We start from the raw sequence: 27,487 nt of genomic DNA on the forward strand, positions 1-27,487 counted from the left end.
CTCTCTCAACTACACTACAGCATTCTGAGGGCAGGATTTTTCTTGAAATCCCTAGTAACTGGCACAGAGGAAGTGCCAAGTAATTGAGAAATGAAAGCAAGAAGGAATATAACACAATACCTTTGTCATAGGAGTAAATATGAGAGTTGAGATAAGCCAGTAAGAGGTGAGCTTATAGAGCAGTTTCTGGCTTTCAATCTAAGAAATTTTAAATGGCATGTTCCCTGGTTGGTGCAGGAGGGGAGAGGGAACAGGTCTTTAAATTGACATTTCTAGAGTCCACTGTGGCCCAGTTGGTCCTGGTTTGCCTCACACAGAGAGGTATTTAATTTAGCAGAGGCTGACACTGGTCACTGTTCTGAGCTGGGGTAGAGAGGGTCCACTTACTACAAAGCTAAAAAAATTAATTAAATGAAAAACTTGCCAGAGTGTATACTCCTTTAAATTTTTTTTTAATAGAGTCACCAAAGTTTAACTCCTGAAGTTCTTATTTATGCTTCCATCACTAGATCTCAGTCCTTTATCTGGTGAAACTGCCTACAGAAGAGTAGATGGAGGGAGGGTGGTCTCAGAAACTTCATAAAATTTGTCTGCAGGGTCTTAACTTTAATATTTTTAATAACTCTAGTCTTATGTATAGTAGGAATAATCAATTCTTATTTGAGAAAAAAGGGCTGCACTGTCTTCACTGATATGGACTTTAATTATGCAGCCAGAGGAAATAGTTCACCTGCTAAGAAAGTAAACGAGGATTTTTTTTTTTAGCCCCTTGAAGGATGTGGATTACAAATGCAGTTCTATAAGGTAGTTGTCATCAGTGTGCTGTGAAATGGTATTCACCGATTGCTCCTGTCATCTCAACGGCCTCAGTTAAAAGCTCCTAAGGGAATTTAAACATGAAACGTGTTGGAGGGATGACAAAAAAGCAGCCCTCGCTGATTAAATTTAAATTTACAATAGGAACATGGCTGAAGCCTAACTTGCAGGGGCTTGCTGGAGCAATTACAGTGTTGTGAACATTTGAGTCTAAAGACCAAACAGAGGCCCTTTCGAATTCACCGCCTCGTTTTGTTTTTACCACCGGACAACAAGGTGCCGACGCCTTCCCTTCTCCAAACTTGTAATGTTGCAGAGGCAAAAGGGTGAAATGGGATCTGGGGCAAGACATTCGCTTGTGGAGCTCTTAAATGTCAAGGCAGGCCTGAATGAATGGGTAGCGGATCCTATTCACCGCGGCTGCCCTAAAATAGGTTCCCTGCGCTGGTGGCCTGGAGCGGGCATCAGATTTAGCTTAGGGCTCCTCTGGCCAGATCAGACCCAGCGAGGTGGTGACTACAAAAAACTGGATGCTGGGAAGGTCACAGGCCAAGGCTCACTCACCCAACCTCGTGTCCAGTCTCTACCCTGAAGGGCTGCTGGGGGTGCGCCCTGTCCGTTCCCACCTGGGCAAATGCCCCGCGCCCCCGCACACCGTGCCCCAGCCCTTCGCAGCTCTGGCAGAGGGACCCTGGCCCCGGGTCAAGCGGGTGGCAGGCCGCCAGCAGCTCGCCAAGTATTAATAGAGAGGCGCGGGCCGCAGAAGGCTGGCGCCGGGGCCTCGGGCTGCGGAGAGCAGGCAGCGCGAGCGCGTCCCTATCCGTCCCCACGCGGTGGCAAGCGCCCAGCGGCTGCCGCGCGCACCTGCGGGTCCCCACGGCGGGCGCTGCCTCGGCAACTGCAGCCGCCGCCTGACTGCGGGAGCCGCGCCCGGGCCGCCCGGAGCCGGAGCAGAGATGAGCTGCCACCCGGACCGCGAGCGCCCGCTGGACGGTAACGACTCGCAGGCGCCGCGGCCTCTTAGTCCTTAACCGGCCCCACGCGGGGTATAACTTCCCGGTGCCGGTGGATCAGGGGGACCAGAAGGAGGGTTATTTATTTCCCCGTTAGGCGGCTGGTGTGGGTAGGAAGTCCTCGTCTTCCTGCAATTTTGCTCCTTTTCTGCTCTTTTTGGGGTTCTTTTTAGAATGAAACAAGTTAACTTTTCTAAAGCGCAGAGAACCGCTCTTGGAACGCAGTGCCACGCTGTGCGGGTTTGTCAAATCAAATGCGGAGCTGATTTCACTGACCAGTGCGCTGCCGCGGGTTTCTCTAGGCACGGTGGGAGTTCCTTCCGTTTAAGGAATGATTTTGCTTCTACTTTGGGATGTACCCAGCAACACCCCTCCACCCCCGCCTCCACAAACAGGCGTTAAAAGAGGCTACCTCATGTTACAGAGTGAGTGATGCCCTCGTGTTCTTCGGATTGGAGCCTGTGGGGTGGGGGACCCGGGACGTTACTCGTTTAAAGAAGGAATCGTGCAGCAGAATTCCCCAAACTGACTTCAGAACTCGGGTGTCATTTAGTTCTACTGGGAAATAATGGTGGTACGATTCTGCGAGGGAAGCGTCTCAGGTTGCTTTGAACGGGTGATGAAATATTCTGAACGTTTTCTTCCCATCAAAATTCACCTATTCACCTATTTGCATGTTTGCTAAAGATTTCAAACTTGACCCCTTAACTGCCTCCGGTTACCTGTGGTTCAAAAGCCCTGCCCTGAAAGGTCATCATTATTGCTATTAGCTACTTAGTTGTTGACCTTTTAGGAGGATCGCTCCTCCAGGAATAAACTCGTCTTTGCATCAATAACCCTTTCGGATTGTACTGAACACGACTTAATGAAGTTGCTTTTTAAGTTGAAACTCTGGGGGCTTGTGAGGCAGGTGCACAGGCCAGGGTTCCCTGCGGACCAGGAATTTTGCACAGTAATTGGTAAGGCAAGAATCACTGTGCTGCAAAAAATATTTCATTCCTTCCTTTCACAGTCCCAAGCAGAGTTCTCAGCATCACTGTCCTGGATCCTCTTTTGAAAATATATTTTTTTAAGTTGCATGGTTATTGTTTACAATAACATAATAAACTGGCACTTTGCTGGAACTTTTTGTAAAATGATTACTTTTGTGTTTCTAAGGTCAGCACACAGTGTAATCTAAGACAAATGGTTATTTGAAAACTGATTGATACATAAGACTAATTTTTTTTAAATTCCTGATAATATGGCAGGCTTCTTTATATGAGGCAGGGATGGTCAGGATAATTGTATCTGACTACCTTAGCCCTGCACTCTTTTGTTTGTTTTGTTTTGTTTGGAATCTTAATTCCTGTTTTAAAGCCACAAACCCTTCAGAACTCTGATAGAAAGCTTTCTTTAAAAAAGTATCTAGTCTTCCTAAATTAAGCATATGTCCTTGTAACCAGGCATGTCTGTAACTTGTGAGGACTTCAGTAATTACTATATGTGAATAGCAAAGTGCAGAGTTTAACCTTAAATCTGAATTTCGGAGGATACCAAAAGGCTTAGGCTGCTGTCAGTCTGGTTATCCTTGAGCAGGTGACAAGGCGATAACATGTCCAATAACACCCAATTGTGCCAAATGTTTGCTATGACATCTTAAAAGAGGACTGGATATATATCTGTCAGACTTAGTAAATTTCCAAGTATGTTTGACAAGATTGTGAAAGTGACATGTGATGAGTATGTTAAATGACACGCCTGTGTTAAACAAGCTCTCTGGTTTGAGTATCTGTTACAGACTATACATTATGGAAGAATGTCATAGGGAATCCTGTTGCAGATAAAGAATTCTTATTCTACTCCTCATGTTTTGATACAGTTTATAATCTGCCCATAGTACATCCCAGAGAAATTTAGGCAATTAATTATACCAGATTCAAATTTTAATACCATTAGAAATAAAGAATTATTTGAACTCAAATCATATTTTTCCTTTTGGTTTGAAATCATAACACAAACCTTCCATATAATTTTGTCCTGCAAAGTCATCGTTTTTATTTTATGCAGCTTTGTTTCTTGTTGAAACACTTTTAAAATGGAAGAAAATTTTAAGTTTTAATAGCAGGGGACAGAAACTTTTTCTGTTGAAAATCTGACTTTTATAGCCTGTTGTAAGTCTGATGTTGGAATAAAATTGAAACCATGATATTCAGGAACAAAATTTCTGCGTAATTTTTTTGGCCTCCTCTATATCGCTTCGTTTTCTTTCTGTCTGTAAACTTTTCACTTTTTATTTACTCCTTTTGATCATAATTTAAATGAAACCCACTGTAGGTAAAATTTATCACCCAGTGGCTGATCCCTCGTTTAGGATAAGAAGTGCTCACATTTATTGAACACTCACTTACCTGCTATGCTGAGCTACAAGCACCAGCTTCTCTAACCCTCACTAGCTAGGAGAACTATTGCTATCTGCTTTTATTATTATTATTAACATTTTTTTATAAAACCGAGGCTCTGAGAGGGTGACTGTCAGCTTTGAGTGTTCACATGCCCCTAACACCTAACCCAGAGCCTGTGCTGCCTCCTGCTGGACCACAATGTTGAGTGTCCACAGGTGGCCCACAGCATCCTCCGCCACCCTATTCAGGGACCACAGGTAGAATGCTGGAGAGGCCCCTGGAAGGTGGCTCTAAGCTCATTGAAGTGAGAGCAGCATTCTTCCCACTTCCTTTGGGTGGGAAAATGGGAGGAAAGGCCATCAGTATTCAAAAGGCTGGAAGTGGAAGCTCCTCTGCCCCTCTGCCCAGGGTAGGGACCTGTGCTTTGCCCCTGGGGCAGGAACCCTCTGGTTGCTAGGAATGAAGCGCAGCTTGGCCTTTCTGAGGGAGAAGGCAGTGCTTCATGGGACACTCTCTAAAGCCCTTCTCTGGAGCAGGTGGACCAGGGGTCCCTTCTTTCTCAGGCTGCAGCAGATGGGTCCACATTAGAAGGCAGTGCCGTGAACTCTGCTCAGTGTTATTTAACAACCTAAATGGGAAAAGAATTTGAAAAAGAATGGATACATGTATATGTGTAACAGAACCACTTTGCTGTACACCTGAAACTAACACAACATTGTCAATCAACTATACCCCAATATAAAATAAAATAAAAAAAGAAGGCTGGGAGCAGGCTGACCCACAGTGGAGCAGAGCTGTTCTCTGTGGTGAACTGTGGGAACAGAAGAAGAAGGATGCACAGCGAATACTCTGACTTCAGCCTGCTCTGATGTGTATCTCTCGATACATGATTAAAACTGCGTGAGTCTCAGTTTCTTCATCTGTATAATAGAGATAAAAAATCCACTATTTAGAATTATTGTGAACATTAGCACTAGTATACAGAGTATATTAATATACTCTGCTACTCTAATAATATACTCTACTATGCAAGTAGCAGGCTCCCCATAAACTTATTATATCCAGAAAATTGGATGTAGAGTTTAATGAGGTAATTGGAATGTGTTAGCAACACACAGCTCCCCAGAAAGATAGGGCTAACGTGACATCCATTCAACTATATGACACTACCGGGCACAGTCTACCTACTGATGCAGGAAGCCTGCCAGGTGTGTGATCAGCCACACATGGTGTGTGCGTGTGTATGTGCTTTGGCTGCTGTGTCTGCAACTGGGACTTTCATTTTGGAGAAAGACTGAGGAGAAGTTAATTTATATATTAAAACAGAAAGATGTGTTAGGAGTCCAGGTGAATTGTGGGAGAGTGATTTTCAGAAAGCAGTTTGGTCCATGGCACCGTGGAGTTACCCTCACAATCGACTTTCAAGACTTTGATTCTTGCTCACTGATTTTTCTAGTGTAATTTGGTAAACCCTGTTTTGTCCATATCTTAACACTTTTCAAAGTGTTTTCTAATTGTTTGTTTATATCTCTGTTTCTTACATAAAATCCATAGGGCATGGGCCACATCTTTCTATTTACTGGATCCCCAGCACGTGCTAAGTGCCTGGCACAGCGTAGGTACATATATTCAACATATGTTTCTTGAATAAAAAAATGCGTGAATGAATAAGGAAGTGATGGGAGGTAACAATGTGTGATTCCTGAAATACTTTAGTCCTTGTTGTTTTCTGCGTTAAGTTTTGAATTCATATTCACTTTTTCCTTCTCCAAATTGTTTACAATAGTGAAAATTTATAAGTATTTACATGCCAAACAATAGGGTGTTAGTTAAAACATATAAATATCCTTCTCTGGGTGACTTAAATAAATTGTGGAAGGCTATCAAATGCTATGTGAAAGCATTCTGCTTTTGGAAAATGATTATATGTTGCAAGAGGATCTAGATGGAGAGATAACAAAGGATTAATAGGTGTTGCCTCTGGGTAGATGGGATGATGGATATTCTTTTTTTTTTTTTTTTTTTTTTGCTTGTTTATGTTTCTGATTCTTATGTAATAAACTTGCTTTCTTTTTTAAGGAAGAAACACAATACAAGAACTATGTACTATAAAACAATATCATAGATCACTTACACTGAATCACCTAATCCCCTGTCACTGGACACTTAAGTTGTCTTCTCAACTGATTTTCCAAATTTGTCTGCCTAACTGTTTTGAACATTTAAATAAGTTTCAGCATCTCAGGGTTACAAAGTAGCATAATTGATTTTAAAGAGATGAGCAATTGAAAAAGAAACCCAAAGTAGGAAAAAGAATGCCAATGACTCAATGCCAAGGACAAAAGATACTAATTTTCCAACATGTCTTCTTGAATACATTGTTTTGCGGCAAATCATAGTTAACTTTTCATCTCCCCTCTGCCCTAGGCTTTCCTTCCTTTGTTGTGTAAAGATGTTAGGACAGTTCATGAATAACTAGTTAGTGAGTGTTCCCTAATTGTTCTGTGTATGTACTTGAGGTGCTTTCATGGTGGCTACCAGTTGTATACTTTCTTTGTTTGCAGAGTTAGTTCCAGGAACAAGAACTTTGTAAAGCAGGGTGGTCTCTTCCCTTTTTTTTTTTTTTTAAAGTCACCATTCTTTGGGAATAGAGTTGTGAATGAGTAACTTTTAACCTTACATATTTTTAAATTTTTTAATTGAGATATAGTTGCTGTACAATACTAAATAAGTTTCAGATGTACAAAATAGTGATACACAATTCTTAAAGTTTATATTCCATTTATAGTTATTATAAAACATTGGCTATACTCCCCATGTTGTACAGTATATCGTTTTAGCTTATTTATTCTATATATAGTAGGTTGTATCTCTTAATCCTCTACCCCCATGTATATATACCCATATATATACGCACATATATCCATATATATATATTACATCTCCTTTATCTATCCATCTGTTGATGGACACTTAGGTTGCTTCCATAATTGGCACTTGTAAACAATGCTGCTGTGAACACTGGGGTGCATGTATCTTTCCAAATTAGTGTTTTCATTATTTTTTAATATATACCCAGGAGTGGAATTGCTGGGTCATGTGGTAGTTCTATTTTTAGTTTTTAGAGAAACCTCCATTCTGTTTTCCACAGTGGCTCCACCAATTTACATTCCCACCAACAGTGTAAAAGGTTCTCTCTCTTTTTTTTTAATTTCATTTTTTTAATACAGCAGGTTCTTATTAGTTATTTTATACATATTAGTGTATACATGTCAATCTCAATCTCTCAATTCATCACACCACCACCACCACCACCACCCCCTGCTTTCTTGCCTTGGTGCCCATATGTTTGTTCTCTACATCTGTGTCTCTATTTCTGCCTTGCAAACCAGTTCATCTATACCATTTTTCCAGATTCCACATATATGTGTTAATAAACGATATTTGTTTTTCTCTTTCTGACTTACTTTACTCTGTATGACAGTCTCTAGGTCCATCCATGTCTCTACAAATGACCCAGTTTCGTTCCTTTTTATGGCTGAGTAATATTTCATTGCATATGTGTACCACAACTTCTTTATCCATTTGTCTGTCAATGGGCATTTAGGTTGCTTCCATGACCTGGTTATTGTAAATAGTGCTGCAGTGAACATTGGAGTGCATGTGTCTTTTTGAATTATGGTTTTCTCTGGGTATATGCCCAGTAGTGGGATTGCTGGGTCATATGGTAGTTCTATTTTTAGTTTTTTAAGGAACCTACATACTGTTCTCCATTGTGGCTGTCTCAATTCACATTCCCACCAACAGTGCAAGAGGGTTCCCTTTTCTCCACACCCTCTCCAGCATTTGTTGTTTGTAGATTTTCTGATGATGGCTATTCTGATCAGTGTGAGGTGATACCTCATTGTAGTTTTGATTTGCATTCCTCTAATAATTAGTTATGTTGAGCAGCTTTTCATGTGCCTCTTGGCCATCTGTATGTCTTCTTTGGAGAAATGTCTATATAGGTCTTCTGCCCATTTTTTGATTGGGTTATTTGTTTTTTAAATATTGAGCTGTTTATATATTTTAGAGAATAATCCTTTGTCCATTGATTCGCTTGCAAATATTTTCTCCCATTCTGAGGGTTGTCTTTTCATCTTGTTTATAGTTTCCTTTGCTGTGCAAAAGCTTTTAAGTTTCATTAGGTCCCATTTATTTATTTTTGTTTTTATTTCCATTACTCTCAGAAGTGGGTTAAAAAAGATCTTGTTGTGATTTATGTCAGAGTGTTCTTCCTATGTTTTCCTCTAAGAGTTTTATAGTGTTTGGTCTTACATTTAGATCTTTAATCCATTTTGAGTTTACTTCTGTGTATGGTGTTAGGAAGTGTTCTAATTGCATTCTTTTACATGTAGCTGTCCAGTTTTCCTAGCACTTACTGAAGAGACTGTCTTTTCTCCATTGTATATCCTTTCCTCCTTTTTTATAGATTAGTTGACCATAGGTGCATGGGTTTATTTCTGGGCTTTCTATTCTGTTCCATTGATCTATATTTCTGTGTTTGTGCCAGTACCATATTGTCTTGATTACTGGAGCTTTGTAGTATAGTCTGAAGTAAGGTAGCCTGATTCCTCCAGCTCTGTTTTTTTCCCTCAAGATTGCTTTGGCTATTCAGGGTCTTTTGTGTCTCCATACAGATTTTAAGATTTTTTTTTCTGGTTCTGTAAAAATGCCATTGGTAATTTGATAGGGGTGGCATTGAATCTGTAGATTGCCTTGGGTAGTATAGTCATTTTCACAATATTGATTCTTCCAATCCAAGAACATGATATATCTCTCCATCCGTTTGTCATCTTTGATTTCTTTCATCAGTGTCTTATAGTTTTCTGAGTACAGGTCTTTTACTTCCTTAGGTAGGTTTATTCCTAGGTATTTTATTCTTTTGTTGCAGTGGTGAGTGGGCTTGTTTCCTTAATCTCTCTTTCAAATTTTTCATCGTTAGTGTATAGGAATGCAAGAGATTTCTGTGCATTAATTTTGTATCCTGCAGCTTTACCAAGTTCATTGTTTAGCTCTAGTAGTTTTCTAGTGGCATTTTTTAGGATTCTCTATGTATAGTATTATGTCATCTGCAACAGTGACAGTTTTACTTCTTCTTTTCCAGTTTGTATTCCTTTTATTTCTTTTTCTTCTCTGATTGCTGTGGCTAGGACTTTCAAAACTATGTTGAATAATAGTGGCGAGAGTGGACATCCTTGTCTTGTTTCTGATCTTAGAGGAAATGCTTTCAGTTTTTCACCCTTGAGAATGATATTTGATTTGGGTTTGTCATATATGGCCTTTATTATGATGTGGTAGGTTCCCTTATGCCCACTTTCTGCAGAGTTTTTATCATAAATGGGTGTTGGATTTTGTCAAAAGCTTTTTCTTCATCTATTGAGATGATCATATAGTTTTTATTCTTCAATTTGTTAATATGCTGTATCACATTGATTGATTTGCTTATATTGAAGAATCCTTGCATCCCTTGGGTAAATCCCACTTGATCATGGTGTATCATCTTTTTAATGTGTTGTTGGATTCTGTTTGCTAGTATTTTGTTGAGAATTTTTGCATCTATATTCATCAGTGATATTGGTCTGTAATTTTCTTTTGTTTTAGTATCTTTGTCTGGTTTTGGTATCTGGGTGATGGTGGCCTCATAGAATGAGTTTGGAAGTGTTCCTTCCTCTGCAATTTTTTGGAAGAGTTTGACAAGGTTGGGCATTAGCTTTTCTCTAAATGTTAGGGTTCTCTTTTCTGCACATCCTTACCAACATTTGTTATTTGTGTTCTTTTTGATGATAGCCATTTTGACAGGTGTGAGGTGATATCTCATTTTGGTTTTAATTTGCATTTCTCTGATGATTAACGAGGTTGAGCATCTTCTCATGTGCCTGTTGGCCATCTGTATGTCTTCTTTGGAAAAAAAATGTCTATTCAGGTGCTCTGCCCATTTTTTAATTGGGTTGTTTGGTTTTTTGATGTTGAGTTGTATGAGTTATTTATATATTTTGCATATTAACCTCTTATCATTCATATCATTTGCAAACATTTTTTTCCACTCAGTAGATTGTCTTTTCATTTTGTCAATAGTTTCCCTTGGTGTGCAAAAGCTGTTAAGTTTAATTAGGTCCCATTTGTTTATTTTTGTTTTTATTTCCTTTGCTTTAGGAGACAGATCCAAAAAAATATTCCTGTGATTTAAGTCAAAGAGTGTTCCTCCCATTTTTTTTAAGTTTTATGGTTTCCAGTCTTACATTTAAGTCTTTAATTCATTTTAAGCTTATTTTTGTATATGGTGTTAGAGAATGTTCTAATTTCATTCTTTTACCTGTAGCTGCAGTTTTCTCAGCACCACTTATTGAAGAGACTATCTTTTCCCCATTTGTTATTCTTGCCTCCTTTGTCATAGATTAGTTGACCATAGGTGCGTGGGTTTATTTCTGAGCTCTCTATTCTGTTCTATTGATCTGTGTCTGTTTTTGTGCCAGGACCATACTGTTTTGATTACTGTAACTTTTTGGTATAGTCTGAAGTCAGGGAGTGTGGTTCCTCCAGTTCTAAAGATTGTTTTGGCTATTCAGAGTCTTTTGTGTTTCTATTTTAAAATTATTTGTTCTATTTCTGTGAAAAATGCCTCTGATATTTTGATAGGGATTGCATTGAATCTGTAGACTGCCTTGGGTAGTACTGTCATTTTCACTTAGTATTGGAAGTCCTAGCCACAGCAAGCAGAAAAAGGAATCCAGATTAAAAAGGAAGAGGTAGGGCTTCCCTGGTGGTGCAGTGGTTGAGAGTCCACCTGCCAATGCAGGGGACACAGGTTCGTGCCCCGGTCCAGAAAGATCCCACATGCTGTGGAGCGGCTAGGCCCGTGAGCCATGGCCGCTGAGCCTGCGTGTCTGCAGCCTGTGCTCCGCAATGGGAGAGGCCACAGCAGTGAGAGGCCCGCGTACCGCAAAAAAAAAAAAAAAAAAAGGAAGAGGTAAAACTATCACTGTTTGTAGATGACATGACGCTATACATAGAAATCCTAAAGATGCCACTAGAAAACTACTAGAGCTCATCAGTGAATTCAGTAAAGATGCAGAACACAAAATTAATATGTAGAAATCTGTTACATTTCTATACACTAATAATGAACCATCAGAAAGAGAAATTAAGGAAACAATCCCATTTACAGTCACATCAAAATGGATAAAGTACCTAGGAATACACCTACCTAAGGAGCCAAAACACCTGTACTTGGGAAACTATAAGACATTGATGAAAGAAATTGAAGATGACAGAAACAGATGGAAAGATACACCGTGTTCATGGATTGGAAGAATTGGTATTCTTAGCCTTTCATGTTTATCAATATGTACTTCACAGAAATCACAATGTCGCTTCTACAGCATCCCTGGTGACATCATGATATTGTTTCCTTTCTAATTCTCATTGCTTCTTCAGGTTTCTGACTGAGAGGTAGGTCCTGGGCCTCTTTTTCCAGGTTCTGTCAGCAGCATCTCTTTTCTCTTCCATGTGGAGAACTCTTTCAGTCTTGAAGGAAATCCCTACCTCATTTTTGAGGTTTTCCCTCCCAAACACTCTTATAACCTTGCTGAGTATGGGGGGCCCCATCCCTTCCCTGTTATCCAGCTCTGCTACACTCCTTCTCTAGAGGTCCTGACCTCTTCATTTGAAGATGGTACCCCTATTCCACCGCATTGTGGTAGAAGGGATATGGAAAGGGAAAAATACCTGAAAGGAAATAATGTCTCAGACACAGAATCCCTCCCATTAAATTTGCTCCAACACTCATGGATCCATCTCAGTCCTTCTGGCCCCTCCCACTTTCTTTTCACCTTGAGCTTCTGATGGTCCCTGAGAGACTGGAACTCCACGATGATTGTTCTCCACACTGTGTTCATTAGACTTCCTTTTGGATTATGAGGGACTGATTATATACAACACCTAGCTGTCATTTTGTACACTTGGAACCACCACCCAAATGAAGAAGTATAATTTTACCAGTGTCCTGGGGTCACACATACTAAGACATAGCCCTTTCCCTCCCCTGTAAGGAACAATTACCCTGATTTTTGCATTTTTCATAGTTTAACCAACCAAATATGCATTTCTAGACCTAATAATGTAGTCCTACCCATTTAAAAAATTGCGGTAGATCTTTTAATTTATATAGATGTACTGTCCTTTTCTATTCAAATAATTTATCTGTTGAAGAACGTGGGCCATTCGGTCTATAGAATCCCCCACAATCTGGATTTTGCTGCTTTTGTGCTTATGGTTTAACATTTTACTTGAAGATTGCCTTCTTTTGAACTCTGGTTTATACCACCCTAGCCCTTCCTCTTTCTCAGTCCTTTTGGTTAAATTACATTTATTAGTCTGATCCTTAAATTCTAGAAACAACCACGAAATCATTTTATCTATAAGGCTTTTTATTATTAGACAATAAAACATTTTATTAAGTTTCTCCTATTCAACTCCTCCATTCTTGCGTTAACTTCATTAGGCATTATAATGGATTGGTTGAAAGTTGATGCTCTCATTTACTAATTATTTCAAATATTAGTAATTTGAGAGCATTATGGGGCAGTTTTTTATAAACTCTTGTACACTGTTGGTTGGATTGTAAAATGGTGTAACTTCTGTGAAAAACAGTAGGGAGGTTTCTCAAAAAATGAAAAATGAAACTACCAGTAATTCCACTTCTGGATAAATATCCCAAATAATTGAAAACAGGGTCTTAAAGAGATGCCCATGTTTATAGCAGCACTGTTCACAACAGCCAACAGGTGGAAGCAACCCAAATATCCATCAATGGATGAATGGATATACAAAATATGCAATATACATTCAAGAGGATATTATTTAGCCTTAAAAATGATAGAAATCCTGTCACATGCTGCAACGTGTATGAACCTTAAGGACATTATGCTAAGTGAAAGAAGCCGGGCACGAACAGACAAATACTGTATAATTCCACTTATATGAAATGCAAAGTAGGATGGTGGTTACCAATGGCTGGGGGAATAGAGGGAATGGGAAGTATTTAATGGGCTTAGAGTTTCAGTTTTTCAAGATGAAAAATTCTGGAGATCTGTTTCACAAGAGTGTGAATATACTTAACATAGTGAGCTGTATAATTAAAAATGATTAAGATGGTAAATTTTATGCAATGTGTTTTGTTACCACAACAAAAAAGGAATACCAAATTTAAAGACAACCAAACAAAAATACTTTTAAGGATAGAAAAATTTATAAAATAATTTAAGAGCTCACTTGCCTCCCTGAAAAATTTAACCTTCTTTGTGTATTTTGACATTGCCATTGTGAGCACTGAATAATATTATAACATTCTCAGGAGCTGAGATGTGTCCACCTGTTTCTTTGTCCCTTCATTGAACGATGTCAGATTGCTGTTCTTGAATTCTAGCATCTTCTTTTATCCTGCTGCTGTCTCCCTCATCATGGTTTTCCATGAGTGTCAGCTATATTTTCTTTCTCCTAATAAATCCTAGTAGCATTTTTAATCACCATTTGCTGCACTTACTCCAGTTTATTGTTTTTAACAAGTTTGGCAATTATTTATCTTGGTTTTTTTAGCTTACAAAAGGTTGGAATTGCCCATGATAGAAAGCAGATTGCCTCTGAATGAGGTGTGAAGAGGTCTATGAGAAGAGTTTATAAGTACCTGTCACGTTGAATTGTTCTATTTATTTATTTTGCATATCTTGTATTCTTGTGTAGTTCTGGATTTCGATGTTGCCAGATAAGAAGCTTCCATATAGAGTATTTGTAGGTGAAAATATATTTTTGTGTAAACATATGCATGAATAATTACAGTTCATGCTTACAATTTGAAGAAACGGATAACATTTTATTGCTCAAGAGATACACATGTAAACATAGTTGGTAAGTCCCAGTTTAAGGGAAAATTATAGCTTTCTACTCACTGAACTGCACTGGGAGTATGACTGGTCTCTAACCCTTATGAAAGGGTCAGTTCCTGCATGTTCTTGCCTTATTTGCTTTATTTACACCACTCCCATCAGCTGCCCTACTGATGCTGAAAACTTGGCCTCTGTGCACTGGTGCTGAATTGAATCTCAGAGACAGAGTTTTGGGTGAAATAGAAAAGAATAACTTTACTGCTTTGCCAGGCAAAGGGGGACACAGCGGGCAAAGTTTTACTCTTGAAAACCGTGTGTCCCAACCTGGGAGGATTTGGTGAGGAGTTTTATAGCAGTAGTTCAAGGGTATGAGGTTGCTAATAAGATTAGGGTGTGTGCAGGGCCTGCACTCTTTAATCTGGCCTCAAGTGGTCTCTTGATGAGGTTCTCTGGTTCCTTTAATCTGGCCTCAGGTGATCTTCTCTGGAATGAAGAATGCTACCATCTTCCATTTGTTGGGGTTTTTTGTTCCATAAAGAGCTCAAAGATACTGTTCTGTGTATCCCTTGAGGTGGAACCAGGACCCTGCACCAAGGCTGCACTGTTGTTTCTTGGCTGTTCCTCTCTTATCTCTCCATCCCCTTCGAAGGGGATGACAACTATTCGAATCTGCCCTTTGGAACTCAGGGAGGGTCAAGGAGGCTGGAGTCTCTACCCTATAAACAAGGAACGGGGGACACAGAAAGGCTTCCATGTCCAGGAGCACCACAGGGTCCTGCTTGGTTTCACTACTAAGAGGTCTGTAGTACAGCTTACAGGAGGCTGGGCAACTGTGCTTCACTCCTCTTTACATTGCACATGATTTTTTAAGAGCTTTATTGAGGTATGATTTACATAGGTCTTTAGGTCCTTACATATCATATAATTCACCTGTTTGTGCAATTCAATTTTTAGTAAATGTACAGAGTTGTGCAGCCTTCACCAAAATCCAATTTTAGGGCATTTCTATGTGTATGATATTTCAAAAATATATTACTGTGCTTTTCTTCTGCTGTTTCTGAGTACCTGCTCTTCTCTGCAAGTAGATGTCTGCCTGAGAGAGATTGTGACCTTTGCGGGTAGAATGCAAAGAGAAAGACAATTACTGTTTAGATTACTATGGTCAAAATAAGAGTTTCAAAGCAAAACAATAGTTTTGCAAGACAGACTATTGCCTTCAGATAGGACTTTCTAAATTCTTTTAATTTTTTTTGGCCACGCTGCACAGCATGTGGATCTTAGTTCCCCGACCAGGGATGGAAATTGTGCCCCCTGCAGTGGAAGCACAGAGTCTTAACCCCTGGACCGCCAGGGAAGTCCCCTCTAAATGCTTTTATTTCCCCTTGAACATGATCTAATAAACGTAGGAGGCAAAAATCATGGAGTTTTGTTCATAGTACAGAGGAGATCCCCTTGTGCACCTTTAAAGGTTATCCATAAAGCTAGGGTCAAAAAAGAGAATTTTTAATGTAAAAAACTTCAATGAAAAAATCTCCACTTAAGACCTGAAGAGATAATGGGTACAAAAAAAGAGATTGAAGCAAGATAGGTCAGTGCTGAAAGACTTGTCTCTATTTCATATTACTTGAGATCAAAGCCAAGGGACAGTGAGGGGCAGTAGATCATTTACATGGTAATTTAATGGAAACACTGAACAACAGAGATCTTTACCAACTTCTCTTGGAGGAGACCACCTTGCAACCTCTTCAGAGCAAAAAGTGATGGCTCACTGAGGTGGATAGAGAGAGAGAGGCTGGACTTAGCTCTTCAGGAGGTGGAGGTAACTCAGACAGACCCTCTTTTCCTCAGAGGAAGGTAGCTGGATAGAGTACCCTTGATCCTCCCAAGGGTCTCTGATGAGGATGAAGGTAGAAACAGTAAGATAAACCTCCTCTATTAGGGAGCTGATGAAGAATGTGTCATAAGCCCAGAGGGGTCTGTATCATTACCAACAGCCAAGGTGAGTCCGTCTTAGGCAGGGAGCATCCCCAGTACCTGACCACGATGAGAGAGAAGAGACCACAAGTATGCCTCAGCCATGACTGCCAGGTGGGAGAGAAGTAAAGATATAGATAAGTGAGATTGCTAGAGACAAAGGTGCCTGGGAGCCTACACGGATCCAAGGACCCCACCACTCTTCCACCATCCTGAAGTTGAGTAACATAACGCTTTCCTCCCCATGTACCTAGAAGCCACCAGAAAGAGCAAATGGAGACAGCGGAGTGCAAATCTGAGAGATCAAGCATTTTTATTGAGCATTGTAAAACTGAGCATTGCCTAAAGGGACTGTTTAATTTATCATAGCTGACCACATTTTAACAAGATTGGGTTAAATAGAGGAAATTTTGTCAACTCCTTCCATCAGTGGAGACTCATGGGGAAGATAAGATCAATTAGAGAACAAAATAAAGATACAAGATGACCTTGTTTTATTATACTTTGCTTTATTGCACTTCCCAGATACTGTGTTTTTTTCACAAATTGAAGGTTTGTGGCAACCCTGTGTTGAGCAAGTATATTGGCGCCATTTTTCCAACAGTATTTTCTCATGTCATGTCTCTATATACATTTTGGTAACTCTCACAATATTTAAAACTTTTCTATTATTATTATTATATATTTTATGGTGATCTGTGATTAACGGGCCTTGAAGGTACTATTGTAATTGTTTTTCAGCACCAGGAACCATGCCCATATAAAATGGTGAATTTTTTTTTGGGCGGTACACGGGCCTCTCACTGTTGTGGCCTCTCCCGTTGTGGAGCACAGGCTCCGGACGTGCAGGCTCAGCGGCCATGGCTCATGGGCCCAGCCGCTCCGTGGCATGTGGGATCCTCCCAGACCAGGGCACGAACCCGTGTCCCCTGCATTGGCAGGTGGACTGTCAACCACTGTGCCACCAGGGAAGTCCTAAAATGGTGAATTTAATTGATAAATTTGTGAGTTCTGACTGCTCCACTGACTGCTCTTCCCCATCTCTCTCCCTATCCTTGGGCCTCCCTATTCCCTGAGACACAGCAATACTGAACTTCTGCCATTAATAACCCTGCAGTGGCCTCTAAGTGTTCAAGTAAAAGGAAGAGTCCCAAGTCTATCACTTTATTTTATGTTTTTTAACATTTTTATTGGAGTATAATTCCTTTACAATGGTGTGTCAGTTTCTGCTTTATAACAAAGCGAATCAGCTATACATATACATATATCCCCATATCCACTCCCTCTTGCGTCTCCCTCCGACCCTCGCTATGGCATCCCTCTAGGTAGTCACAAAGCAACAAGCTGATCTCCCTGTGCTATGCGGCTGCTTCCCACCAGCTATCTATTTTATGTTTGATAGTGTATATATGTCCATGCCACTCTCTCACTTTATACCAGTCTACCCTTCCCCCTCCCCGTATGCTCAAGTCCATTCTCTAGTAGGTCTGCATCTTTATTCCCGTCTTGCCCCTAGGTTCTTCATGACCTCCCCCCCCTTTTTTTTTAGATTCCACATATATGGGTTAGCATAGAGTATTTGTTTTTCTCTTTCTGACTTACTTCACTCTGTATGACACACTCTAGGTCCATTCATCTCACAACAAATAACTCAATTTCGTTTCTTTTTATGGCTGAGGAATATTCCATTGTATATATGTGCCACATCTTCTTTATCCATTCATCTATCGATGGACATTTAGGTTGCTTCCATGTCCTGCCTATTGTAAATAGAGGTGCAGTGAACATTGTGGTACATGACTCCTTTTGAGTTATGGTTTTCTCAGGGTATATGCCCAGTAGTGGGATTGCTGGGTCATATGGTAGTTCTATTTGTAGTTTTTTAAGGAACCTCCATACTGTTCTCCATAGTGGCTGTATCAATTTACATTCCCACCGGCAGTGCAAGAGGGTTCCCTTTTCTCCACACCCTCTCCAGCATTTATTGTTTGTAGATTTTTTGATGATGGCCATTCTGACCGGTGTGAGATGATATCTCACTGTAGTTTTGATTTACATTTCTCTAATGATTAATGATGTAGAGCATTCTTTCATGTGTTTGTTGGCAATCTGTATATCTTCTTTGGAGAAATGTCTGTTTAGGTCTTCTGCCCATTTTTGGATTGGGTTGTTTGTTTTTTTTGATATTGAGCTGCATGAGCTGCTTGTAAATTTTGTAGATTAATCCTTTGTCAGTTGCTTCATTTGCAAATATTTTCTCCCATTCTGAGGGTTTTCTTTTCAACTTGTTTATGGTTACCTTTGCTGTGCAAAAGCTTTAAAGTTTCATTAAGTCCTATTTGTTTATTTTTGTTTTTGTTTCCATTTCTCTAGGAGGTAGGTCAAAAAGGATCTTGCTGTGATTTATGTCATAGAGTGTTCTGCCTATGTTTTCCTCTAAGAGTTTTATAGTGTCTGGCCTTACATTTAGGTCTTTAATCCATTTTGAGTTTATTTTTATGTAGGGTGTTAGGGAGTGTTCTAATTTCATTCTTTTACATGTAGCTGTCTGGTTTCCCCAGCGTCACTTACTGAAGAGACTGTCTTTTCTCCATTGTATATCCTTACCTCCTTTGTCATAGATTAGTTGACCAGAGGTGCATGGGTTTATCTCTGGGCTTTCTATCCTGGTCCATTGATCTATATTTCTGTTTTTGTGCCAGTACCATACTGTCTTGATTACTGTAGCTTTGTAGTATAGTCTGAAGTCTGGGAGCCTGATTCCTCCAGCTCCATTTTTCTTTCTCAAGATTGCTTTGTCTATTCGGGGTCTTTTGTGTTTCCATACAAATTGTGAAATTTTTTGTTCTAGTTTTGTGAAAAATGCCACTTGTAGTTTGATAGGGATTGCATTGAATATGTAGATTGCTTTGGGTAGTATAGTCATTTTCACAATGTTGATGCTTCTGATCCAAGAACATGGTATGTCTCTCCATCTGTTTGTATCATTTTTAATTTCTTTCATCAGTGTCTTATAGTTTTCTGCATACAGGTCTTTTGTCTCCTTAGGTAAGTTTATTCCTAGGTATTTTAACCTTTTTGTTGCAATGGTAAATGGGTGTGTTTCCTTAATTTCTCTTTAAGATTTTTCATCATTACTGTATAGGAATGCAAGAGATTTCTGTGCATTAATTTTGTATCCTGCTACTTTACCACATTCATTGATTAGCTCTAGTAGTTTTCTGGTAGCATCTTTAGGACTCTATCTGTATAGTAGCATGTCATCTGGAAACAGTGACAGCTTGACTTCTTCTTTTCCAATTTGTATTTCTTTTTCTTCTCTGATTGCTGTGGCTAGTACTTCCAAAACTATGTGGAATAATAGTGGAGAGAGTGGATATCCTTGTCTTGTTACTGATCTTAGAGGAAATGCTTTCAGTTTTTCACCATTGAGAATGGTGTCTGCTGTGGGTTTGTTATATATGGCCTTTATTATGTTGAGGTAGGTTCCCTCTATGACCACTTTCTACAGAGTTTTTATCATAAATGGGTGTTGAATTTTTTAAAAAACTTTTTCTGCAGCTATTGAGATGATCATATGGTTTTTATTTTTCAATTTGTTAACATGGTGTATCACATTGATTGATTCGCATATATTGAATTCTTGCATCCCTGGGATAAATCCCACTTGATCATGGTGTATGATCCTTTTAATGTGTTGTTGGATTCTGTTTGCTAGTATCTTGTTGAGGACTTTTGCATGTATATTCATTAGTGATATTGGTCTGTAATTTTCTTTTTAAGTAGTATCATTGTCTGGTTTTGGTATCAGGATGATAGTGGCCTCATAGAATAAGTTTGGGAGATTTCCTTCCTCTGCAATTTTTTGGAAGAGTTTGAAAAGGATGAATGTTAGCCCTTCTCTAAATGTTTGATAGAATTCACCTGTGAAGCCATCTGGTCCTAGACTTTTGTTTGTTGGAAGATTTTTAATCACAGTTTCAATTTCGTTACTTGTGATTGGTCTGTTCTTATTTTCTATTTCTTCCTGGTTCAGTCTTGGAAGGATATACCTTTCTAAGAATTTGTCCTTTTCTTCCAGGTTGTCCATTTTATTGGCATAGAGTTGCTTGCAGTAGTCTCTTAGGATGCTTTGTGTTTCTGTGGTGTCTATTGTAACTTCTCCTTTTTCATTTCTAATTTTATTGGTTTGAGTCTTCTCCCTCTTTTTCTTGATGAGTCTGGCTAATGGTTTATCAATTTTGTTTATCTTCTGGAAAAAGCAGATTTTAGTTTTATTGACCTATGCTATTGTTTTCCTTGTTTCTAATTCATTTATTTCTTCTCTCATCTGTATGATTTCTTTCCTTCTGGTAACTTTGGGATTTGTTTGTTCTTCTTTCTCTAGTTCTTTTAGGTGTAATGTTAGATTGCTTATTTGAGATTTTTCTTGTTTCTTGAAGTAGGCTTGTATAGCTATAAACTTCCCTCTTAGAACTGCTTTTGCTGCATCCTATAGGTTTTGGATAGTCATGTTTTCATTGTTATTTGTTTGTAGGTATTTTTTAATTTCCTCTTTGATTTCTTCAGTCATCTCTTGGTTATTTAGTAATGTATTGTTTAGCCTCCATGTGTTTGTGTTTTTTATGTTTTTTTCCCTGTCATTGATTTGTAATCTCATAGCATTGTGGTCAGAAAAGATGCTTGATATGATTTTAATTTTCCTAAATTTACGAGGCTTGGTTTGTGACCCAAGATGTGATCTATCCTGGAGAATGTTCCATGTGCACTTGAGAAAAAAGTGTAATCTGCTGTTTTGGGTTGGAATGTCCTATAAATATGAATTAAATCTACCTGGTCTACAGTGTCATTTAAAGCTTGTGTTTCCTTATTGATTTTCTGTTTGGATGATCTGTCCATTGGTGTAAGTGAGGTGTTAACGCACCCCACTATTACTGTGTTACTGTCGATTACCTCTTTTAGAGCTGTTAGCAGTTGCCTTATGTATTGAGGTGCTCCTATGTTGGGTGCCTATATATTTATAATTGTTATATCTTCTTCTTGGATTAATCCCTTGATCATTATGTAGTGTCCTTCCTTGTCTCTTGTAACATTCTTCATTTTAAAGTTTATCTTATCTGATATGAGTATTGCTACTCCAGCTTCTTTTGATTTCCATTTGCATGGAATATCTTTTTCCATCCCCTTACTTTCAGTCTATATGTGTCTCTAGGTCTGAAGTGGGTCTCTTGTAGGCGGCATATGTATGGGTCTTGTTTTTGTATCCATTCAGCCAGCCTGTGTCTTTTAGTTGGAGCATGTAATCCATTCACATTTAATGTAATTATCGATATGTATGTTCCTATTACCATTTTCTTAATTGTTTTGGGTTTGTTTTTGTAGGTCCTTTTCTTCTCTTGTATTTCCCACTTAGAGAATTTCCTTTAGCATTTGTTGTAAAGCTGGTTTGGTGACGCTGAATTCTCTTAGCTTTTACTTGTCTGTAAAGCTTTTGATTTCTCCATCAAATCTGAATGAGATCCTTGTTGGGTGGAGTAATCTTGGTTGTAGGTTCTTCCCTTTCATCACTTGAAGTATATCATGCCACTCCCTTCTGGCTTGTAGAGCTTCTGCTGAGAAATCAGCTGTTAACCTTATGGGAGTTCCCTTGTATGTTATTTGTTGTTTTTCCCTTGCTGCTTTCAATCTTTAATTTTTGCCAATTTGATTGCTATGTGTCTCGGCATGTTTCTCTTTGGGTTTATCCTGTATGGGACTCTCTGCACTTCCTGGACTTAGGTGGCTATTTCCTTGCCCATGTTAGGGAAATTTTCGAATATAATCTCTTCAAAAGTTTTCTCAGTCCCTTTCTTTTTCTCTTTTCCTTCTGGGACCCCTATAATTCGAATGTTGGTGTGTTTAATGTTGTCCCAGAGGTCTCTGAGACTGTGCTCAAATCTTTTCATTCTTTTTTCTTTATTCTGCTCTGCAGTAGTTATTTCCACTATTTTATATTCCAGGTCACTTATCTGTTCTTCTGCCTCAGTTATTCTGCTCTTGATTCCTTCTAGAGTATATTTTAATTTCATTTATTGTGTTGCTCATCATTGTTTGTTTGCTCTTTAGTTCTTCTAGGTCTTTGTTAAACATTTGTTTTATTTTGTCCATTCTTTTTCCATGGTGTTGGATCATTCTTACTATCATTACTGTGAATTCTTTTTCAGGTAGACTGCCTGTTTCCTCTTCATTTGTTTGGTCTAGTGCGTTTTAACCTTGCTCCTTCATCTGCTATGTGTTTCTCTGTCTTCTCATTTTGCTTAACTTACTGTGTTTGGGGTCTTCTTTTTGCAGGCTGCAAGTTCGTAGTTCCCTTTGTTTTTGGTGTCTGCCGCCAGTGGCTAAGGTTGGTTCAGTGGGTTGTGTAGGCTTCCTGGTGGAGGGGACTAGTGCCTGTGTTCTGGTGGATGAGGTTGGATCTTGTCTTTCTGGTGGGCAGGTCCACGTCTGGTGGTGTGTTTTGGGGTGGCTGTGACCTTATTATGATTTTAGGCAGCCTCTCTGCTAATGGGTGGGGTTGTGTTCCTGTCTTACTAGTTGTTTTGCATAGGGTGTCCTGCAGTGTAGCTTGCTGGTTGTTCAGTGGAGCTGGGTCTTAGCGTTGAGATGGAGATCTTTGGGAGCGCTTTTGCTGTTTGGTATTACATGGAGCCAGAAGGTCTCTGGTGGACCAGGGTCCTGAAGTCAGCTCTCACACCTCAGAGGCACAGGTCTGACACCCGCCCAGAGCACCAAGCACGGCTCAGAAGAAAAGGGAGAAAAAAAGAAAGAGAAAAGTAAAATAAAATGAAGTTCTTAAAATAAAAAAATAAAAATAATTTTTAAAAATAAAAAATGTTAAAGTAATAAAAAAATATAGAAAGAAGAGAGCAACCAAACCAAAAAACAAATCCACCAATGATAATAAGCACTAAAGCTATACTAAAAACAAGAAACAAAAAAACAATAAAAAAACAAAAGCAAAAAAAGGGACAGGCAGAAACCTAGGACAAATGGTAAAAGCGAAGCTATACAGACAAAAATCACACAAAGAAGAATACACATGCATACTCATAAAAAGAGAAAAAGGAAAAATATATATATTTTTGCTCCCAAAGTCTACCGTCTCAATTTTGGGATGATTTATTGTCTACTCAGTTATTCCACAGATTCAGGGTACATCAAGTTGATTGTGGAGATTTAATCCACTGCTCCTGAGGCTGCTGGGAGAGATTTCCCTTTCTCTTCTTTGTTCGCACAAGTCCTGGGCTTCAGCTTTGGATTTGGCCCCGCCTCTGTGTGTAGGTCACCTGAGGGTGTCTGTTCTTTGCTCAGACTTGACGAGGTTAAAGTAGCAGCTGGAAAGTGGGCTCTGGCTCACTCAGGCCCGGGGGAGGGAGAGGTACGGAATACGGGGCTAGCCGTATTTTGTAGGTCCTCTGTGGCTGCAGAGGCCGGCGTGTCATTGCAACAGCCTGAGGTGTGCCATGTGCTCTCCAGGGGAAGTTGTCCCTGGATCACGGGACCCTGGCAGTGGTGGGCTGCAGTTTCCCGGGAGGGGAGGTGTGGAGAGTGACCTGTGCTTGCACACAGGCTTCTTGGTGGCTGCAGCAGCAGCCTTAGCATTTAATTCCCGTCTCTGGTGTCCGCACTGATAGCCGCGGCTCGCGCCCGTCTCTGGAGCTCGTTTAGGCAGTGCTCTGAATCCCCTCTCCTCGTGCACTCCAAAACAATGGTCTCTTCCCTCTTAGGCAGTTCCAGACTTTTTCCCGGACCTCCTCCCCACTAGCTGTGGCGCACTAGCCCCCTTCAGGCTGTGTTCACGCCGCCAACCCCAGTCCTCTCCCTGGGATCTGACTTCCAAGGCCCAAACCTCAGCTCCCAGCCCCCACCCACCCTGGCGTGTGAGCAGACAAGCTTCTCAGGCTGGTGAGTGCTGGTAGGCACTGATTCTCTGTGAGGGAATCTCTCTGCTTTGCCCTCTGCACCCCTGTTGCTGTGCTGTCCTCCATGGCTCCAAAGCTTCCCGTCCCCCACGCACTGTCTCCGTCAGTGAAGGGGCTTCTTAGTGTGTGGAAACCTTTCCTCCTTCACAGCTCCCTCCCAGTTGTGCAGGTCGTGTCCCTATTCCTTTGTCTCTGTTTTTTCTTTTGTCCTACCCAGGTACGTGGGGGGTTTCTTGCCTTTTGGGAAGTCTGAGATCTTCTGCCAGCATTCAGTAGGTGTTCTGTAGGAGTTGTTCCACATGTAGATGTATTTCTGATGTATTTGTGGGAAGGAAGTTGATCTCCAGGTCTTACTCTTCCACCATCTTGAAGGTCTCCCCCTACGTCTTTCACTTTAAATCAGAAGATAGAAATGATTAAGCTTAGGAAGGCATGTGAAAAGCCTAGACAGCCTAAAAGCTAGGCCTCTTGTGCCAAACAGTTAGCCAAGTTCTGAATGCAAAAGAAAAGTTCTTGAAGGAAATTAAAAGTGCTACTCAGTGAACACATGGATGACAAGAAAGAGGAACAGCCTTCTTGCTCATATGGAGAAAGTGTTAGTGGACTGGATAGAGATCAAGCCAGACACAACATTCCCTTAAGCCAAAGCCACATCCAGAGCCAGGACCTAACTCTCCTTAATTCTAGGAAGGCTGAGAGAGGTAAGGAAGCTGCAGAAGGAAAGTTTGAAGCTAGCAGAGGTTGGTTCATGAGGTTTAAGGAAAGAAGTGTCTCCATAACATCAAAATGCAAAGTGAAGCAGCAAGTACTGATGTAGAAGCTGCAGCAAGTTCTCCTGAAAGTCTAGATAAGATAATTAATAAAAATGGCTACACTAAATAACAGATTTTCAATGTAGATGAAGCAGTCTTCTATTGGAAGGACGTTTATTGCTAGAGACGAAAAGTCAATGCCTGACTTCTGAGCTTCAAAGGACAGGCTGACTCTCTTGTCTGGGGCTAATGCAGCTGGTGACTTTACATTGAAACCAATGCTCATTTACCAGTTTGAAATTTACCATTTTGAAAAAGGGCCCTTAGGAATTATGCTGAATCTACCCTGCCTGTGCTCTATGAATGGAACAGGAAAGCCTGGGTGCAGCACATCTGTTGGCAACATGGTTTACTGAATGTTTTAAGCCCATGATTGAGACCTATTGCTCAGAAAAAAAGATTCCTTTCAAAATATTACGGCTCATTGACAAGGCACCTAGTTACCCAAGAGCTCTGATGGAGATGTACAAAGAGATTAATGATGTTTTCAGGCCTGCTAACACGACATCCATTCTGCAGCCCATGGATCAAGGAGTCATTTCAACTTTCAAGTCTTATTACTTAAGAAATACATTTAGTAAGGCTATAGATAGGAATTCCTCTGATGGATCTGGGCAAAGTCAATTAAAAACCTTCTGGAAAGGATTCACCATTCTAGATTCCATGAAGAACATTCATGATTCATGGGAAGAGGTCAAAATATCAGCATTAACAGGAGTTTGAAAGAAGTTGATTCCCACCCTCATGGGTGACTTTTAGGGGTTCAAGACTTCAGTGGAGGAAGTCACTGCAGATGTGGTGGAAACAGCAAGAGAACTAGAATCAGAAGTGGAGCCTGAAGATGGAACTGAATTATTGCATCTCATGATAAAACTTAAACAGGTGAGGAGTTGCTTCCTATGGTTGAGCAAAGAAATTCGTTTCTTGAGATGGAATCTACTCCTGGTGAAGATGCTTTGAAGCTTGCTGAAATGACAACAAAGGATTTAGAATAACTTTAGTTGAGGGTTTGAGAGGTTTGACTCCAGTTTTGAAAGAAGTTCTACTGTGGGTCAAATGCTATCAAACAGCACTGCATGCTGTAGAGAAATCATTCATGAAAGGAAGAGTCAATTGATGTGGCAGACTTCACTGCTGTCTTCTTTTAAGAAACTGCCGCAGCCTCCCCAACCTTCAGCAGCCACCACCCTGATCAGTCAGCAGCATCAACATCCAGGCAAGACCCTCCACCAGCGAAAAGATTAGGACTCACTGAAGTCTCAGGTGATGGGTAGCATTTTTTAGCAACAAGGTATTTTTAGTTAAGTGGGTTTTTGTTTGTTTGTTTTAGAGGTAATGCTAATTCACACTTAACTGTAGCTGTAGCACTGACAAATCTTAAATTTTCACAATTCATTTGTTGCCTCAAATATATTGCTAAATCCTCCCTTTGTTTAGAGTATAGGGTAAACACGACTTTTATACACACTGGGAAACCAAAAAATTCACATGACTCGCTTTATTTGATATTCGCTTCATTGTGGTTGTTTGGAACTGAACCAGCAATATCTCCGAGGTATGTCAGTACTATATTTTCTCAGTATACCTGAGGGTCATACATGTAATCGTGCTACAAATAGCCTTGAAACAAATGAAATTGGCTGCTTTAGTGACTGCCCTTGACACTGGCACTGTCTTGGGGGAGTGCAGTTGCCAAAGACAGATGTGTGTAAAGCTGGGTCTCAGGTCTGCTGATGAAGTGTCCCATGGCAAGAGGCTTAGTAGATAAGTTCTCCACTTTTTAAAGAAGGGAAAGTAATGGCTGCCAAAAGTCAATCAGTCATATTGTAATTTGAAGCCAAAGTGTTCCTTCATTCATTCATGCCTATGAACTCTATTTAAGCAAAACAGTATAGAGAGGCTTTTGAGATAAAACAGGCTCACCTGCTCATCATCTCCATCAGTTCCTCCCCTGAGCCACTACCTTGGAGGTCCTGAAACATTATAGGAATTCACAGTTCTGCAGAGCATTGATGAAGATTGCTTTTAGAAATGCTGGAATGTGATTTATGTTAATTACATGAATAGGAATTTAATTGCAAAAAGGGCTTTAGCCATAGAATCACTGACTGTTAGGGTGGCAAGTCATCTTGTAGAGCACCATTTAACTGAGAGCATCATTTAACCAGAGAGGTTAAAGTACTACTTGGCAGCCACAGAACTATATAGAGCCAGACTTGGGGCAAGAACCCCTACCCCATTCCAAATTCCAGAGTGTTCTTTCTGTGCATATTGTCCAGCAGATAATTAAATGTAAGAAATCAACTCTGCAAAATACTGATTAAATCAGAGTTGGATTTATATTTGTTTCCACCAGCATCTGCCATGTCTTGGTGCAGTGCTAAGAATTTCAGCATCCAGGAGCTTCTTAGTGGGAAATATTGCAGAGCAACTATCTAAATTACTTGAGGTCTGCAAGCCGTTGTTAAATATTAAAATCTGTTTTGGTGATTTAGCTGTAGCATTGACAAATCTTAAATTCCCACACTCAATTTTTTGCCTCTTAAATGTATTGCTGAATCTTCCCTTTGTTTAAGTTTCCTAGCCAATAAGCCTATTCCCAAT

At 40.0% G+C, this 27,487-nt stretch overlaps 1 protein-coding gene across 2 annotated transcripts in view; it reads left to right on the forward strand.

The window, feature by feature from the left end:
• Positions 1-1,600: 1,600 nt before the first annotated feature.
• Positions 1,601-27,487, forward strand: part of GADL1 (glutamate decarboxylase like 1) — a 190,073-nt gene continuing 164,186 nt past the window's right edge. For both annotated transcript variants that reach the window (XM_060164089.1, XM_060164090.1), the window contains exon 1: positions 1,601-1,809. In XM_060164089.1, the coding sequence (XP_060020072.1) occupies positions 1,773-1,809 (37 nt within the window). In that variant the 5' untranslated portion in view covers positions 1,601-1,772. The remainder of the gene's footprint in view (positions 1,810-27,487) is intronic.

This window comes from Lagenorhynchus albirostris, chromosome 10 (genome assembly GCF_949774975.1).
Source record: "Lagenorhynchus albirostris chromosome 10, mLagAlb1.1, whole genome shotgun sequence".
Lineage (NCBI taxonomy): Eukaryota > Metazoa > Chordata > Mammalia > Artiodactyla > Delphinidae > Lagenorhynchus > Lagenorhynchus albirostris.